This window comes from Triticum urartu, chromosome 5 (assembly GCF_003073215.2).
Source record: "Triticum urartu cultivar G1812 chromosome 5, Tu2.1, whole genome shotgun sequence".
Classification (NCBI taxonomy): domain Eukaryota; kingdom Viridiplantae; phylum Streptophyta; class Magnoliopsida; order Poales; family Poaceae; genus Triticum; species Triticum urartu.
Genome location: NC_053026.1, coordinates 525,269,858 through 525,289,015, shown reverse-complemented (window position 1 = coordinate 525,289,015; position 19,158 = coordinate 525,269,858). Strand labels below are relative to the sequence as shown.

The window sequence follows — 19,158 nt, the reverse complement described above, 5'->3', positions numbered from 1 at the left end:
ATTGGGAGGCTGACAAGCAAAAGGTAGGCATCGTAGCATTGGCATAGCAAGAGCGAGCAAACTAGCATAGCAAAGATAGTAGTGATTTCGAGGGTATGATCATCTTGCCTGCACAGTTGTCAGAGTTGACTGGATCCTCACAAGCAATCTCAACGGGCTCCTCGGTAGCGAACTCGTCTCCCGGCTCTACCCAACAAGACAAACAATCAACAAGGATACAATCAACCACGTGCAAGACCAAGCAATATGATGAAATGATGATATGCTATGCGGGATGCGATGCGGGATGCAAAATGCAAGATATGACAGGAAATGCATGAACCTGGCCTCAACTTGGAATTCCAAGGGTCCCACTGGATAGAGGGGATGAAATCGCTTGAAAACGATATAAAGATCATTGGAATCGGAGTTACGGTTTGGAAATGGCGAGCGTTTTACGAAACGAACCGATCTGCGATATACAGCAAGTAGGCTCCTAAATGCAACGAAGTGAACATGCTACAGCCACCAAACATAAAAACAAAAGACATGGCAGTGATGTACACAAGATGGTTAGCAAAACACTATCACTGAGCCATAGGCAAATTCATCCATTAAGAGGTTCAAACAAGCATGGCAAAAATGAATATGCAAAACAGATTCCAGACTTGGTGAAATTGACACTAGTCTGTAATTTCAGATCACGATGCTCTCTTCGGAGCAGCAAACCAACATGATAGATGACCTGAACATGAAAAGTAAGAACTTGGCATGGAGCTACTCAACAAGCTTAACAAAACACCCAAAGTGACCTGGGGCCAAAAGGGTTCACAAAATACTCTACCGAGCTCACGAACATAGCTCGAACTCAATCAGTTTTCAGACTCAGTGAAGACTGAGACATGCAGAAATTTAACTGACGAAGGCATGTAAACGAGCTCGATGCACTCACTACGGTGCAAGTCATGGCAAGGCAAGCATACATCCATTAAGAAGGAACAAAATACAAGCTAGACATGGCAAGAACAAAGGCATAGCATGCATGGATCACTAACGGTAGCATCGGCAAAATCGCAAACAAGTTGACGATCTGCCCAGATTAACAACGAAGCAAAAGTTGAGCTCGATTGAGTCAACCTAGAGCACTCCATATATGCACAAAAAGACATGGGTGGATAGAGCATAACATAAATATCAAAACTCCCTTACTGATCATCCTCAAAAGAGGCACGGATCACTAGGAAACAAGCTGGACATATAGCATCATGAACTAAAATATCCCAGACTTGGTGAAAATCACTAAGTCCCTGAAATCAGCAATCTCAGGTACCTCTCTTCGCAAGCTTGCACAAGACAACACACACATCCTAAAAATGCATGGGTGGCACCTCTGGAAAGAAGACAAAATGCTTAACAATTCATCCCAAAGGGGCACAAGCATATCATGCACGAATTAAACATGGCAAAAATGACAAAAGTGCATGATGAACTAACGGATCTGCAATTTTACTCACGAAGCCTCCTTCTAACAGCATTTTGGGCATTAAGATGAACTCAAATGCAAATGATGCAATGGAATGAAATGATGTACATGTCGAGACGAAGATTTTGATATATCATACGCCCAAAACAGAGCTACGGTTGCGGAGATATAAGCAGTCAAAGTTGCATAAAAAATAGACAGGGGAGGGGAAAGTCAACCCTAGATCTAGGGTTTACTGTTCACGCCGGGGTCACTGTAGCACCCGAGCTCGGGCTCGCCGGAAACGGCTCGCCGGAGCCGGTGGGGGCGGCCGGAGCGGCGGGGAGGCGCGGTGCCGGTGCGGTGGTGGCGGCGCGTGGCGGCGAGGAGGCCGGCGGAGAGGCGGCGAGCGGTGGCGGGACACTCGGCGGCGGGGCCCAGAGCAGCGGTGGCCGGTCGGTGGCGGCGATGGAGCCGGTCGCCGGAGGGCGGGGAGGCGGCGGCGCCCGAGACGAGGAGGCGGCGCGGAGAGGCGGGCTCGCGGGGGCCCCTCCTGGGCCTCCCGGGCCGGGACGGCCGCGGCGATCTGGTCCCGCGGGGACGCGTGGCGGCTCGCGGTTGGCTGGCGGCGGCGGGGCGGACGGTGTCCGGTCCGATCCGGACACGTCCGTCGGCAGGGGGGTTTGATCTGTTTTTTTGTTTAAAACGAGGAGGACGGGGAGGAAGACGAGATCTGAAATGGGGGGGTGTATATATAGGCATAGAGGGAGCTAGGAGAGTCCAAACGAGGTGCGGTTTTCGCCCACGCGATCGTGATTGAATGCTCTAGGACATGGAGCACAGTTTGGTGGGTTTTGGGACAAATTTGAGGGGTGTTGGGCTGCAACACACACGAGGCCTTTTCGGTCCCTCGGTTAACCGTAGGAGTATCAAACGAAGTCCAAATGACCCGAAACTTGACAGGCGGTCTACCGGTAGTAAACCAAGGCCGCATGGCAAGTCTCGGTCCAATCTGGAAATGTTTAATCCCCACACACGAAAGAAAGCTAGAAATGACCACCGGAGGAGAACGAAGCGCCGGAATGCAAAACGGACAACGGGGAAAATGCTCGAATGCATGGGATGAACATGTATGCAAATGCAATGCACGTGATGACATGATATGAGATACATGAAAACGAAAACAACACATGGAGACAAAACCCGAATCCGAGGAAATAAATATAACTTAATGCCGGAAACGGCAAGAGTTGGAGTACAAATTGGGAAAGTTACATCTGGGGCGTTACACCCGTAATCCAGGATTCCCTCAACGGCGACTCGGACTTGGTGGTCCAGCAGTCATCTGGTGACTGGGACGCCAAGGATGCAAACATGGCGAGCTACCGCTTCCTCATCCAGCAGATCAGCAGATACTTTGAAGGGTGCGAGTTCCTTCACGTACCACAGGCCGACAATGAGCAAGCCGATGCCCTGGCACGGATCGGGTCCACTCGCCAAGCGACGCCAGTCGGTGTCTCCCTCCAATGCCTCTGCAAGCCGTCTATCAAGCCTTCGCCAGAATCAGAGTCCATCTTCGTACCAGCTGCTCCCGGAACAGTCAGATCCGACTCAGGGGCTGCAGCAGTCGGCCCGAGGATTTCGGCAGGCGGCACGGGGACTGCTGCAGTCGCACCCGGCCCGGTAACTTCAGAACCCGGCCTGGGGGATGCGGTAGGCGGCCTGAGGACTTCGGCAGGCGGCACGGGAACTACAGCAGTCGCAGTCGGCCCAGGGATTCCAGGACCCAGCCCGGGGGCTGCAGCAGTCGGTCCGGGGACTTCAACGACACAACAAATGGCGGCCGACTCCAACCCGCCGCCTCCCAACCCAACCATCCTCATACCAGTGGTCGTGATGACAGTGGTCGAAGAACCATCGTGGGCGCATCCCATCCTCAACTTCCTGGTGAGCCGTGAGCTACCAGCCGATGAGATCCTGGCTCGGCAAGTGCAATGCCGGGCAGCAGCATACACAATAGTAAACAAAGAGCTTGTCAGGCGCAGCGTAACTGGCGTTTTCCAACGCTGCGTCGAGCCAGAGAAGGGGAAAGCAATTCTCAGAGACACTCATCAAGGCGAGTGCGGCCACCACGTGGCCTCTAGATCCCTTGTCGCCAAAGCTTTCCGCCATGGTTTCTTCTCGCCGACTGCTTTGGATGACACCAAAGACTTGGTAAAAAAAGTGCAACGGATGCCAACATTTCAGCTCTAAGCAACACCTGCCGGCTTCTGCACTCAAAACCATCCCCCTAACTTGGCCTTTCGCCATTTGGGGGCTGGACATGGTAGGCCCATTCAAGACAGCACGCGGCGGCATGACTCATCTGTTGATCGCCATGGACAAATTCACCAAATGGATAGAAGCGAAGCCAATCAAGAAACTGAATGGTCTGACTGTTGTGACCTTCATTGCAGATATCACCGTCCGGTATGGTGTACCACACAGCATTATCACCGACAACGGCATAAACTTTGCCAAAGGCGCCTTGGCCCATTTCTGCGTGATGCAGGGCATCTGACTGGATTTAGCGTTCGTTGCTCATCTGCAGTCAAATGGCCAAGTCGAACGAGCAAACGGCCTCATCCTGTCCGGCACCAAGCCCCGACTGGTCGAGCCGCTGGAGCGCTCGGCCGGCTGCTGGATCGATGAGCTACCGGCCGTCCTTTGGAGTCTCCGGATCAAGCCAAACAAATCAACCGACTTCACTCCTTTCTTCCTTGTGTACGGGGCCGAGGCCATCATCCCAAATGACATCGAGTTTGACTCACCTCACGTCACCATGTACACAGAAGCGGAAGCAAAGGAAGCATGAGAAGACGGTGTCGACCTGTTGGAAGAGGGACGGATGCTAGCACTTAGCCGGTCCACCATCTACCAGCAGGGCATGCGCCGCCACCATATCCGTAAGGTCAAGACCCAATCTTTTCGAGAAGGAGACCTTGTGATCCGACTGATCCAGCGAAAAGCTGGCCAGCACAAGCTCTCGGCCCCGTGGGAGGGGCCTTTTGTCATCAGCAAAGCTTTGGGCAACGAGTCCTACTACCTCATCGATGCGCAGAAGCCCAGGGCGCTCAAGAGGGATGATTCTGGCAAGGAGACGGAGCACCCATGGAACGCAAATCTCCTTCGAAGATTTTACAGTTAATGCAGTATGTATCATGCTACCTTTCGTATTAAGAGCTAAGACATCGGGACCCTCGAGGAGCACTCGGGGGCTACCCTTTCTATCTATATGATAAGTTTCTGCCTATGAATATGTTATTTTCATTCTTCCGCCTGGCACCGAGTCCGACCAGTCGGCCCGAGGGCTTGCCGCCTTGTCCTATGCCAACACTACCTGCAGTCGAACAAGTAGTGTGCCGACATCTGGAGCCCTCTCTTGCCTTAAGCCGCAGTTCACAGAGCGACTGTCCAACTGGTAAGAGCTAAAGGCAGGAAACGGTGTCCACACGAAAAATGACTAAGGAAAAATGTGTTGGTATAGGCCAAGTCGGCTCCTTGCCTTTACCGTCCGGCTGATAAGCAGCCGGCCGGCCGGCTTCTCATCTTGACTTGCTACGTTCTAAGAGGCCAAAGTACTTGTCTTCCTAAAACTGCTAAGTCCCTGACCCAGCCACAGACCACAGAGCGGCTGTCCGGCTGGCAGGGCGGCAACCAAAGGAAAGCGGCAAAGGAAAAAAGCCAAAGTAGAACAGGAAAGCAAGGAAAGATAGAACCCGGTAAAGCACACACTTGTGCGAGATTAATTTACATAGAGCTCATAGCCAGAATTCAACAAGGTATGAATACACCCCCAGTGGGTGGAACTGCGTAAATTTAACAAAACTTGTTCAAAGAATTACAAGCGCAGGAAAAGATAAGATAAAACTGGCCGCCTAGGCCAAAGGAGGAACAGGTGGGTCCGACAGGTTGGTGGAGTCGGCAGCGTCGGCTAGTGGAGTGGTCGACTGGAGAGTCTCCGCATGGTCAGCATCAGCAGCAGTCGCACGCGGCTCGTTGCTTGAGGCTCGATCGGGCTGAGGTTGGCCGTCTACTCTATCTTTCGGCACGTCGTCTTCATCACCCTCGACCTCCTCATCTTCGCCCTCGACGCTGGAGGCGATCTCCTCTGCCGAGTCGTCCTTGTCATCCGGGTTCAGCCCGAACCAGTCGGGTGGCACCACGGCGCCCCGTTCATCCAGGTCGGGGACGAAGATGGAGGTGTCGGCGTATTCAGCAAGTGCCGCCACCCGCTGAGAAAGCTCACGGTCCACCGCCGCCAGCTCCGGTCCAGCTTCAGCCCGAAAAGTGGCCAGCTGGTCCAGGTTCAGCTCGGGGTACCATGCCTTGACGAACTCCAAGGTTTTCCGCGCACCCGCCCGAGCTGCAGCGCCCTTCCAAGCCTTGAAGCGGCCAACTACTGCTTCCAGCCAGTCGGCAGTCCGACTGGGGTTGCGAAGCACTTGGACGTTCGGCCAGAGGGCGGTCAGCATCTGGGCCCCGACACGCTAAAGGTGACGGAGCATGCGGTGGGCTGGCTGGAGACGCGTCCTGACGGTGAGGAGATGCTCGTTGAGGTTCCAAGGTGCATTGGGAGGAATCTCCACTCCAACCCTCCTACGCTGCTCATGTCATGCCTTGATGACTTAGCTCACAGCGACGGCGTAGCCGGGGAAGAACTCTGCACAAGAAGAAAAACAGAAAAGTAGAAGCCGGAAGCCGACTCCTGATGCGGTCGGCGGCTGTTCGAAGGAAAAACAGGACTTACCATCGATCATGTCCTCAATTGCGCCATAGCCGTCAGAAAGGATTTTCTCCTTCTCGGCCCAGTGCGAGCGTTGAGTCTCGAACTCGGCCGTGAAGGAGTCTTCCGCCTCCTTCATCTTCTAGAGCTCCGCTTGTGACGCTCCGCCTGGTCCGCCAGCTCCTTGGCCAGGCGGTCACACTCATGGGCCGCCCTGTTGCGCTCCTCCTCCTTGGCGCGCAGCTCGATCTGGACTTTGCCCAGGCGCCGCTGCAAGTTGGGGCTGCCCCTGCAAAGATAAAAAGATAAACATATCAGCAATCAACAAAGAAGACAAGTGGTCGCCGGGAGATCCGGCCCGACTGCTCAGCAGTCGGCACGAATCTCGAGGGCTACACCCAGCGGGTGCGCTGACGCGCCCCTGCAAGAAAAAAGACGGAGTGCTTACTCGGGCTCTCGGTCAAGTCGGCGGTCCGCTTAGCCAGCTCCTGGAGCTGGGAGTTGTAGGCGGCTGCGCGGATGTTGTGATAATCCTGCAGCAAAGACAATGGAAGAAAAACAAGTCAGCAGTCGGAAATTACCTTTTAAGTTCCAAGCCGCCTGCTCAGCAGCCGGCCCGGAACTCGGGGGCTACAGCTAGTGGGTGCGCTGGCACGTCCCCACGGAAGATTATAAGAATTGAAAGCAAGAAGCAAGAAACTTACCTGAACGGCCGCTCGCGTCGCCAAGAACTCCTGTGTATACTGCTGGAGGGCGGCGCCTTAGGCATTAAACCAAGCATGGACCTCTTGCGCGGCAATGTTCAACACACCTGTGCTGCCTCCAGACGTCCAACCTGGTGGGGCGGCACTGGTGGCCTCAGCATTGGGGGTCGACGAGCTCGTGGCCCCGACCTCCAACGGTCGTGACGCTGAGGCCTCCCTCTCTGGACGCCGACGCACCGGAGTACGGGCCATAGGAGTCGGCGACGGCGGCACCGACGGCGCTTCTATCCGGCTGCTCTGTGCGTCGCCAGTCGGCATGCGAGGATTCACCTCCGCCTCTAAGACGACGGGGCCTCCGCCCTCCCTCTCCATGACCAGCTGAGCATCGCCGGTCCCTCCAGTCGGCGTCTGGCCCTCCGGCGCCGGTGGCTCTGCATGCAGTGGGATGACGAGCTCCGCGGTCCGGCTGTGCGCCGCCTCCTCCGCCTGAGCCTTGGCAGCCGTGTCTGCCTGCTCCTTGGCCGCCAAGTCGTCCTGGGCCTTGGCCGCTTCGTCAGCCTCCGCTTGTGCCGCCTTGGCCGCCTTTGCCTTCTCCCGCTCCTCGCGCGCCTCTTGCGCGTTCCTATCCGTTGCCTCCTGGAGGTCGGCGAGTGGGTCAACGTGGCGGGGCCCCGCGGAGCCGCCTGTCCCCCCAATCACCGAGATGGACGGGGCCCGCTCAAGAGAGAGAGGGACCTTGTTCGTGTCAAAAAAGAAGAATTGAGAAAAAGTATTGTAAGAAAAGAAGAAGAGCAAACACAAGGCAACAACGGAAAGGCCAAAGTACTTACCTAGACACCATCGGGTGTTGTTTTGGGGCCTTCTGGTGTTGGGCCGCCCTCGTGGGGGCCTCCTACCGCCTGGTCGCGGCAGCCGAAGACTTGAGCTTCTTGGGCCAACTGCCGTATATCCCGGCGTCGGCCCGACGCTTCGGCGCGCCTGAGGAGATCGCGCTCGCCTTGTCGGCGCCGTGAGCACGGCGCGGCTCGTTTTCCTCATCATCATCATCTGGCCAGTCCTCAAGGCCGCCTTCTGAGGATCCGTCTGCTCCACCTCCACCACCGCCTGTGGCGTCGTCGTCCTCCATGGCGGCTGCCCCCAAGTCGGGGTCATCCATGTAGCTCTCTGCTTGGCCCGGCTGATATTGGCGGCCTGGCTCTAGGGCGTCGGTGGCCGAATGGGTCGAGAGGATCTGTTCCATGGCCAACTGGTCAGGCGGCAAAAAGAAGAACACGGACGAATGAAGGAAGAAAAAATCAAAAAGACTTACTGCAGGAGGAGGGTGCGCTCGGCTGTACGGCGGCTTGCCAAACCGCCACTCCTTCTCCGAGAGCTTGCAGTTGGAGAAGTAGTTTACCAGCCGGACGATCTCCACATCCGGCATCTCCTTGGTGCTCATCCGGCATGGGTCCCGGCGCCCGCTCATGCGGCAGATGATGTGGGGCCGGGACTGAAGGGGGAGCACTCGGCGTGCCGCGAAGCCGGTCAGCAGATCTGAGGCCTTGAGGCCCTCCGACTCCATCATCACCTATAGTCGGGCGAGGGCGGCGGCGAAGGAGGCGGCCGACATAGTCTTCGGCCGGAACTGCCAGTTGGTGCGTGGCTCAGCCGGTAGGTTCATGTAGTCCTCTGCCAGGTTGACGTTCCGGACGTAGAAGTAGGAGCGCTGCCACAGCTTGACAGACTGCGTCAGTGAAAGGGCCGGGAAGAGGACCCCGGTCCCTGAGCGCCGCACTGCGACGCAAGCCCCGCACCGGGCCGCCTCGCTCTTGGTGGCGGTACCCAGCTTGAGGTAGAAAAACTCCCCCAGAGCTCGAGGGTGGGGAGTATGCTGAGGTAGCCTTCGCAGAGAGTGACGAAGGCGGCTAGCAGCACCATCGTGTTCGGCGTGAGGTGGTGCAGCTGGACTCGGTAGAAGGACAGAAATGAGCGGAAGAAGCTACTTGTTGGCAGGCCAAAGCTGTGGAGAAAGTGAGAACAGAAGACGACGTGTTCTCCGTCCTCCGGTGCTGGCGATATTTCTGCCTCCGGGAGAACACGCGCTTTCACGCGTGCCTCAAGAGGCAACCAGCACGTCCGGTGGAGGAAGGGGAGGTGATCCTCGTGGATGTTGGAGCCTTCCTAGTCGCCGGCCCTTTCGCGCGCCATGGGCGTCGATGCTGCGCGGAGGCGCGCCGCGACGGTAAGAAGGCAAGAAAGCTGCGACATGAGGGGGGTTCGGTGACGACGAGCTGCGGCAGCGCCTCGGCAAGAAGCAGGGGCGCGGCGGCAGCAAGAAGAAGAAGAAGAAGAGAAATGGCGAAGACAAAGGGAGAGGAGGGCGCGCGTGCGTCTGCCGCCCCCCTCCTCCCCCTACTTATAGCCCCAGATAGCGAAGCCGAGGGGGCGAGACGTGGGGGGTCGTGGGATTAACTGCGCCCACTCCCCCCACATTCCCATGATTTACCGCACGATAAAGGCACGTATTAACTGCCGCAGAAGCCCAACCGCCCACCTCGGCAGCAGCAGATACACGCGCGTGCCGAGGCCCTGTAGTGGCGGGCCCCGGCCTGCGGCGACGTCCCGTCGCGCGCGTGGGCTAGCAGGCCGGTCTGGCCTGTTAGCCCATGTGACAGGCAAGCAACAGGCGGCTGGCCTACCACCCGGCAGGCGTGCTACTCGGTCCCACCATGACGTTTCGAATTCACCAGGCGGTCGTCCTGGTGATGGTCGGCTCCTTGTTGTCGACACTTCCAGAAGACGGATGAAGCAAGTTGACCAAACAACTCAGAATAGGAAGCTGCTGGGGCTTCTTGCCTTTCCAGCCGTGACGTCCCACCAGCTTCGGGGACTACTGTCGGAGTAAATGACCACGGGTAGCCTCATCAGCTCCTCATGATATTACAAGACATCGGGGCCGACTGCGCCCCTCATACCTCCCGGACGGACGACTGCTCCCTTAGGCCGGCTGGTCCAGGCGACCGGCTGCCAAAAGGAAGCAGGATACCGGAAGGTGGCTACGAGGCAGCCGGTTTCCAGCAGGCGGCCCCTCGTGCCCTCAAAGTTTGCACCTGCATAACTACGACGGAACGGGGCATGGCTACGGTGCAACATGTCACCCTCGAATCCCGGGCTGAGCGCGGCTACAGTACGAGTGTACCTGGCGGACGCCCGCCATCCGGCGGGGTACTGTAGCCACACATCCTGTGACATCACCTACTACCTAGGGAGCTACGCTCCCATCATGACCTATCGGTACGGCCCATAGGCGGCAGGCCCTACCTGACGGTGAACCCTAGAAGGCGCCAGATCTCCAGAAGGCAGCGACGAGGGTGATCCGCCTCCCACCAGGCGGCTCCCTCCCCCCTCAAAGTTTGTGCACCATTAACCAGAGGAAACGGGGAATAGCTACAGTGAACGCCCACTAGGCGTCGGTACTGTAGCCATGCTTTCCCCGATAAACCATCCGTCATCGGTAACGAGGCTACAGTGCGGAGTGATCAACCGGACCCGCGAGCGGCGGGCGCCGCCTGTCGGACGAGTACACGACAGCCGGCGGGACCCACCAGGCGGCGGGCCCTAGCAGCCGGCGGAGAAGCCGGTGTTTAGAGAGACTAACGGCCGGGTCCCACACCCGGCCGGATTACCATTATACCCCTGGCGGGTAAGCCTATATAAATCCCCCAGGTCACCCATGCAAAGGGTTCAGAACCTTAGCGCGCACACACACATATAGAGAGGGAAAGAAAGGCTAGCCACGCTCATCTTTCTCCTCTAGCCAAACAGCTCAAGGAGCAACCTTGTAGTTACCTTGTTGAGATAGTGATCATGCGGAAACCCCGCGGAGCAGGACTAGGGGTGTTATCTCTCAGGAGAGTTCCGAACCTGGGTAAGATTCGCCGGCTTAGGCATTCTCGCTCACTCCCGCCTCTAGAGCCGGGCGACGTACTCTTGGCCCTCTTCATGACAAGCCACCCCTTGGCATATGTCGCACCACAACCCCGACAGTCGGTTTGAGACCGTGATCACGACACATTACCGCCTTGGTCCTCCTATAAATATGACTTACCAGCTACGGCCAAAGATACACCGAAACAACCTAGGGTTTTGCCTCATCTCACAACTTGCAACGTCATCATAGTCTACTCCATTCCAAACGTGTGTGTGCACCAGCGAGCCGGAGAGCAGGTCTCTAGAACCCTTCGTCCTTGTGATCCTGCATAGGGAAAGGACGAATTAGGTTTTTGGGAAGCGCTTCCTGCGACTGCTCAACTTCGTCACCGTGGGTGTCTTCCATCCAAGTCGGGCCACATCGCGTACCGACGTCTCCAACGTCATTTGCTTCGACCTGTCTTCACCAATGCGTCATCAACAACATCACTTCTGTAGCAGCTACAGCTACAAACAAATAGTACGTGCGTCATGATTTGTTCATGTCTCTAATTATGGTTGCCATTACTTGTGCAATGGTGCTGTACATGTTTCCATGTTCTTCTAGTATGCTAGATTGCTGCATGCTAATAATAATTTTAATCATGATTTATATTCTCTAAAGTTTAGTCTCATACCGTTAGTGGGGAGGTGTGGTGTACATGATCTTAACCTTGCTCCTGCCTTAAGTCAAATTTCCCTCATGAGTTGCGTTTGTAGCACGGTCGATTGAAAGGCGGGGACAACTTATGGCTAAAAGGAAAAGCTGATACGTAGCACGCATCAAAGAGAGACTATGACAGCAAAGCTCTTGATCTGTATGCCCTTCTTATTCAAGGTACTTAAAGGTTAAAAAAATCTAAAGATATTTTTATGCACGGTTCTCTCTTCTTCCTCTTCTTTTTTTCTTTGCTTTTTGTCTTCAGTACATTGGCGTGTACACTCATGAGTCATGAATATGGAATTAATAGTATATATATAGTACTAATGTAAACATGGTTCCATACAATCCCGCTTTTAAAACTTCAGAAACACTAACGCCCACACGTGTGGACGTTTGCATCTCGCCCACACGCGTGGATCCACGTTCGTTTGTGGTTGCACGAATTTTGACATGTTTGTGGTGCCATGTAGGACTGGGCTGGTGTGTGGGCATTCATCCGGTCGCCCACACGTTTGTTTTCACCACACGGAGGGACCGGTGTGTGGGCGTTTAGCAGTTCGCCCACACAGGGGCTGGTGTGTGGGCATTTATCAGTTCGCCCACACGCCCGTCTCCTCTCCCACACTCAAAGCTGCCAGTTGCCATGTGTTTTGCAGGGTACATGTCAACTACCCTGGTGTGCTTGTAAGCAGATGGCAACTCTCTCTTTTACCCGAACATGTCAGTTGCCATGTGTTTTGCAGGTTACATGGCAACTATCCTAGTGTGCTTGTAAGCAGATGACAACTCTCTCTTTACCCGAACATGTTATTTTGCCATGTCTCTTTGTAGCGCTACATGGCAACTGCCTAGTGTTAGTAGGTGGCAACTCCTAAAGTTTTCAAATCATGGCAACTGTAGTAAACCAGACCATACATGGCAACTGCCTAGTGTTAGTAGGTGGCAACCCCTAAAGTTTTCAAATCATGGCAACTATAGTAAACCAGACCATACATGGCAACAGTTGCAGTTGTTCAAAAATGGCATCTGGCACTTGACCTTAGATGGCAACTGCAGTTGAGCAACCATGGCAACTGTAGTTGTCCGACATGGCAACTGTAGTTCAGCGACATGGAAATTGCAGTTAAACGAACATGGAAGAGAGGTCCAGACCATGGAAACTGCGGGGCGCATGGTGACTGTCAGTCGGGGCGTGCAGGACCATGATGTAGGAGGCTTGACGTACGGACGTGTGGGTGTTATCTATTTCGCCCACATGTAGGCGTGTGAGAGGGACCGGGAGGAAAAAATGTATGGGCATTATTTGCTTTGCCCACACGTAGGCGTGTGGGCTGATCTTCTTAGATACCACACAAAACGTGTGGGTAGACCCCTTAACATCCACACATGTGGCAGTTATCAGCGTCCTAAAACTTAGCAAGAAAATCACATCGTTCAAGCTTTTCTAAAAAAAGTAGACAAACAGCGTATGCATGTAGAAAATGGACAAAAAGCATGACAATATATTTTTACTGTGTGTTAAATACGATCATTTGTGAGTTGTGCAAAAATAAAAATAAAAATACTTTGCTAATTTTCATCCATTGCGTTAGTTGCTTTAGTATCTCCAAGAAAGGCCCTCGAAGGGTCATTTGAGGGCACCCCCTACTTTCTCAGCCCTAAAAACTCTAACATTGCCCTTCATTTCTCAGATTTGTAAAGAAAATCTTCTTGTTGCACATTTGCTCTATGTGACACCACAATAATTTGAATTATAATATGTCTACGCATAAAACTCAACAATGTTCAAATTCATAATTTTGAACACAAAAAAAATCAAATAATACTAGGAAATGTTCATCAAACTACATAGTTCATCCAACGTAGTCGGTGTTTTCAACAAAAGTATAGTAAATAAACTACTTGGACACATATCATTCCCACGAGTGCTGAAAAAAAGATCATCTTTGAGTTGATCGCTTGTGTTGGCCACGGTCCGAGCCAAGGCTCATGTTTGATATATATTACCTACTGTTGTTTATCATTTTCATGGTTAATTAAAATTGGAGAGGGGCTCCTTCGTCCGAAAAAGGGTCATTTCGAAGTTGATCGTGCGCTTATAGGGTTTTCCATCCTTCTCTAGACATCAAGGAATTCATCTAGCAGTAATGTGATGCGGATACTCCAAAGCCACATAGACTCCCATATCATTGCACTCAAAGTCTTCATTTTGACCCACACTCGCTCTCAATGATAACACAAACAACAGTGCAGACAAGGAGGCGATGCCGTAGCGACTTGCACCTTGTAAGGCTAGGGCACAGTGCAGGAAAACATGGAGAGCCGGAACAGCGAGAGGGTGGCAGACCTCGGTGACGCTGGTGGAGGGAGACGGTCGGCACCGCCCGGATTGACGGGCGGGGTGGCGAAATCGGGCAGAGGAGAGGGGTGGGATCCTGGAGGGAGGAGGTTAGGAGGATGGAGTAGGGCGGCCTTGAACTAAGGGCTTGGAGGATTATTATTTTTGGATCCTCGGTTATGAATGTTGTAGGGGTTGATTTGCAAAAAAAATGTAGTAGGGGTTATTGGAGTTGATTTTTTGTCCTTAGCCCTCAAAAAGTGATTTGAGGGGTGGAGTAGGGGCCTCTTGGAGATGCTCTTATCTTCTGCTTAACATGGCAAAACTGAGATAGAGCCATTGATCGCCCATGAATCAAGGATATGATTAGTAATATGGTTGGAAATTCTAAGCTAAACATTGTTCACGTTGATCCTGATATTGAAACTTAGCAAGAAAAAAAATCGCATGTTTTAACTTTCAAAAATGTGCATGGCAAGGGATATATTCTCTTACCTTTTTGTAGGACAGCCGATGCTCCATGTGTATTGTCTTCTTTTACGCTGCACCGGCTAATTGATAGAGTGCTCTACATTGTGTGTACATATAGATATAGTGATGCGGCGCAAATGTAACATGTGGGGTGCTATATGCACGAGGTACAATTAATTGATCACTTATGAATGAAGACATCTTAATTATCCTAGAATTAAAAGGAAATGGCCATAAGTGATAAGCATATTCAAATTAAAATGCTGATATAAATGTCTCGGTTATGCAAATGTGCTCCTTATATTGACCTTTTTTAAGCTACAGCAGACAGCCGCACAGCTACTCTGCAAGGTGATTACCTTGTTGGATATTTATAGCTCTCTGAGTTATTTCCCTTTTTTGGTTCTTTTCATATTTTAACAAACTGATTTGTGTGCATGGTATGGTGTAGATCAAGGCGGGACAGTGTGTCTAGTTTCCATTACCTAAAAGATGGCATGCATGTAGAAACCATAATGTGGCAGCCTAGATGGTAGTAGGGGTACTGTTTAGATAAACCATCATTCATCACTGAACAAAAACGTGATATTCCCTAACAAGATCGCAGACACATATATAGCCAGAGTCCATATGATACAACTGATTCGGTGTTGCTTTGTACATTCTCTCTTCCTTCCTCTTCCTTTTTGTATGTAGAAGCTACCGGTGTACCCACATTCTTGATCCAACTCAGCTCACTACAACCAGTGTAGCTGCATTTCGTCCATGGAAATTAATATGCCTCAGTAGCGATGGATGTCGTTATTTGAACGCTATAGTTGTGTTATATTAAGTTATATATGTGTACTAAGAGCATCCGCATCCCTAGATGTTAAGCAGAAGCTAAAGGTGAGAGAAATTGTTTAGCACTAGTGCTAAAGGTTTAGCACTAGTGCTAAAGGATGCATGTGAAGTAGATGCTAAGATCAAAAGCTTAGCACTAACGCTAAGCTTAGCATCCAATGCTAAGCTTAGCAAAGTATGTTAAACTAATAGCTTGTGTGCCAATCTTTAATTTGAATGATAAATTTAGTATATTTAGCACCTTCAAGTGGTGCTAGAGGATATGGTAAAAAAAACACTTATCGAGGTGAATGAGAGAGAAAGTTGACACACTTATCAAGGCTGAAATCTATAATTATTTATAAAGATGCGGATGATCTAAGAAATCGACCAGTGGCCCCACAATGCACATATATATTTAAAAACATAAAATGTGTGTAAGTGACATCTAAATTAACGGGGGCATGTTCAGCTTTTAACTCTTGGATCGAGAGAAAGATGGTGTGTTTACCGAGGCTATAGGTGTTTATAGGGTGTGGATGCTCAAACAATGTAGCAATGGCTTCACACATTGTACATGTATAAACATGTACTCAGCTTGTTAACTGTTGGACCGAGATTATGTAATATAATTATATGAACCATTTATTAAAGACTTGATATTTTGAAAACCTCAATAAAGACATGACATATAGTGGACACTGTCTTGGTAGTTTTATTTCAGCAATGGAGTAATCTAGTCACTCGCAGAAAACTTGATCCATTCACTTACCAGGATTGGAGAGAGAGAGAGAGAGAGAGAGAGAGAGAGAGAGAGAGAGAGAGGGAGAGAGAGATACACGTCTAGACTCTAAGAGAGAAATGAGGGGCGGTCCGGCGCCGTGTAAGGAAAAGGATGAAGCTTGCGAGGGAATCTGGAAAAGAGGAGGTAGCTAGTAAAGGTGGCCCCCATCCGATCGATGAAAATCTCGAGGGGAGGATGACTAGTGTGCCTCCTACCCCAGCCGACGACGATCGACCCAGAGGAAGAGAAAACCTACTTATAAGGGCAGCTAGCCGCCCGGTAAAGGCAGCAGCAGCACCCTCCTCCAACCAGCAGGAGCAGAGAAGAAGAAGCAAAGTGCGCATCTTGCTCCTTGGCCGAAGCAGCTACCAACCTAGCTGCCGCAGCCCGGAGCACGCAGACGCCGTCGTCGATCGCCGGGGTATGGCGCCGGTGGGTCTGCCGCCGGGTTTCCGGTTCCACCCGACGGACGAGGAGCTGGTGAACTACTACCTGAAGCGCAAGATCCACGGGCTCCACATCGAGCTCGACATCATCCCGGAGGTGGACCTCTACAAGTGCGAGCCATGGGACCTCGCAGGTATGATCGATCGATTTGAATTCGCATGTGATCTCGCCTACGTGAACTGATTGATGAATTACACCATCCGTCCTCATGGCGCGTGCAGAGAAGTCGTTTTTGCCGAGCCGTGACCCGGAGTGGTACTTCTTCGGGCCGAGGGACCGCAAGTACCCCAACGGCTTCCGGACCAACCGGGCGACGCGGGCAGGGTACTGGAAGTCCACCGGCAAGGACCGGCGCGTCATGACGCAGCAGCACCACGGCGGCGGCGCCCGGGCAATCGGGATGAAGAAGACGCTGGTATACTACCGCGGACGCGCGCCGCAGGGGGTGCGCACCGATTGGGTGATGCACGAGTACCGCCTCGACGACAAGGACTCCGAGGACACCATCGCCATCCAGGTACGTATAATTGATCACCTTCGTTCTCTCTAGCTATATCATATCTCTCGTCATGAGCATGCTGATCGTCATCTCCTTCTATGCATGGAAAATTAGGGTTCTTTTTTAGGAATTGGAAGTTAGGGCTTTGAGAAAATTTTGATCCTTTTCTTTTGTGCTGGCCGGCCGGCCGGCCGGGCAAAGAAAATTTCTGCTTGCATCCCAAATGGAAGGCGTAAAAATTTCCTGAGAGGATTAAAACATGGCTTTCTATCACGTCTGTAAAACGGTACGAGTACTGGTAGTAGCTAAGTATGGGTCGGGTCACTTTGCTTTCATCCAGCTGATGAGACAAACATGTAGGCCTCGCCTCGCTGTCCAAAAAATTCAACTAACAAAAGTAAAAGCCGGGGCCTTAGCATTAGTAGTATTAATTTGTTCTTTCTCCAGCGACGTTCTTTGTTCTAAGAGAGTAGTGCGTACTCTACTCTACGTGTTAACCATGCATGCTGCGCTGCGTTCTCTTTATTTTGGTGAGATGAGATTAGAGCAGTCTGCACTGATCATGAGGCACTAAAGGGCCTTAACCAAAGCTAGAGAGCAAGCAAAGCAAAGCAAGCCCTCATGCATCTTGGCGCGAGATAGCAGCTCGTGTCATGGCCATATGCATGTCGGCGTCCTCCCGCGCTTTCCGCTTTATTCCGTGCTGAATCCCATCATCATCCTCGCACCCTTCTGATTCTTCCATGGCCGGCTAGTCTTCTTATTTCTTCTCCCGCTTTGCTTTGATCATCGATCGGCCTCTTTTCTGATTAACAATCAACAAGAATGTATACAACCCTATGATGGCACTCTGATGGGTCAAATTGCCCAAAACCCAAGGCCTATTGACTAGTAATTGGCAGAAGTAACTGCACATGAGATAATCATGCATCAGTGTGTGCATAAACTTTCAGAAAAGACTTGAGAAACCACAATAGCAGATGGATCTTGTTTTTGCTTTTTCCTATCATGAGTTAATATACCATGCATGGTGGATGGATCAGGATACCTACGCGCTGTGCCGGGTCTTCAAGAAGAACGCCATCTGCGCCGAGGTGGAGGAGCTGCAGGAGGGGCAGTGCAGCATGGCACTGCTCGAGGGCGCCTGCCAGCAGCTGCTCGCCAGCAGCCGCACTGCCGGACAGGAGTACTACCAGACCCCGTCGCCCGACGTGCCCGCAGGGTCCACCTCCGGCGGTGCTGACGCCGACGCAGACGACGAGGCAGACAAGGACGACTCCTGGATGCAGTTCATCTCCGAGGACGCCTGGTGCTCCAGCACCGCCGCCGAGGAGAGCACCTCCTGCGCCGGCTGATCATGCATGCGGCCGGAGAGCTTCTTCTGTCGGTGGAAATAATCCTCCTGATATATATACCTATATATTTTTTCCTTTTTCTTTTTGTGATCGGTGCTGCTGGCAATTTATCAATAATCACCGAGTGTTGAAGGTGAAAGATTAAGCAGTAATAAGGTATATATAATCCTTTTGGGTTCCATCTTCCAGCGTATTGCTGGGAGTTTGGGTAACCGATCGATCGATGCTGGCCTCAAGGTGAAGGCTGTAATCCTTCCTGGAGATGAACTCATAAGGAGGATTTATATTTATATGATGATGATAGGAACAATCAGACTTCATTTGTGTTTTCTTCGTCTTCTGTTCATGCTTTCCTTGGTGTTCATATGTATTATTATGCTTCTCGATTGGAGGCTCTTTTTTTTCTCCTCTTGCTGTGAAAAAAGAAAGAGTGAGGCTATGCCATTCCATAGCATACATAGTTGTTGTGTGCCTCCCTGTATGTCAATAGAATTGAACAAAAATGTAACTGTTTGTACCTGCCTGCTCAATTTGCATATATCTGCTCCAAACCTGGCACCTGGTTCTTATTGCCTGAGTAAATCCGTCATTCATTTGTTGATCAATAAATAAGAAAATAAAATTGCAACTAAAGTATGATTTTTGGCAACCAAATTTGTACCGTACATTGTTTACATATATATTACATAAGTAAAATAGACCAAGCATATAGATATGAAAAAACATTTTTTTCATACTTCTTGAATCATAAAATAGATATCTCACAGTAAACCATTTTACTTTCTTTAAATGTATCTTCAAATGCTGAAAACCTACCTTTTCTTTAGAATATCACATGCAAAGCACTATATCCTGTAAACATGGAAAATCCTATGCAGCAGGATCCGTTACATGCTTGGATTGCAAGGCATGCATCAGTA

General features: G+C 51.7%; 1 protein-coding gene across 1 annotated transcript; it reads left to right on the top strand.

The window, feature by feature from the left end:
• Window positions 1–16,167: 16,167 nt before the first annotated feature.
• LOC125510360 (NAC domain-containing protein 86-like) lies at window positions 16,168–18,583 on the top strand. Its single transcript, XM_048675507.1, has 3 exons — window positions 16,168–16,517; window positions 16,606–16,901; window positions 17,927–18,583. The coding sequence occupies exons 1-3, from the start codon at window positions 16,361–16,363 to the stop codon at window positions 18,236–18,238; spliced, it is 765 nt and encodes a 254-aa protein (XP_048531464.1). The 5' UTR covers window positions 16,168–16,360; the 3' UTR covers window positions 18,239–18,583.
• Window positions 18,584–19,158: the final 575 nt, after the last annotated feature.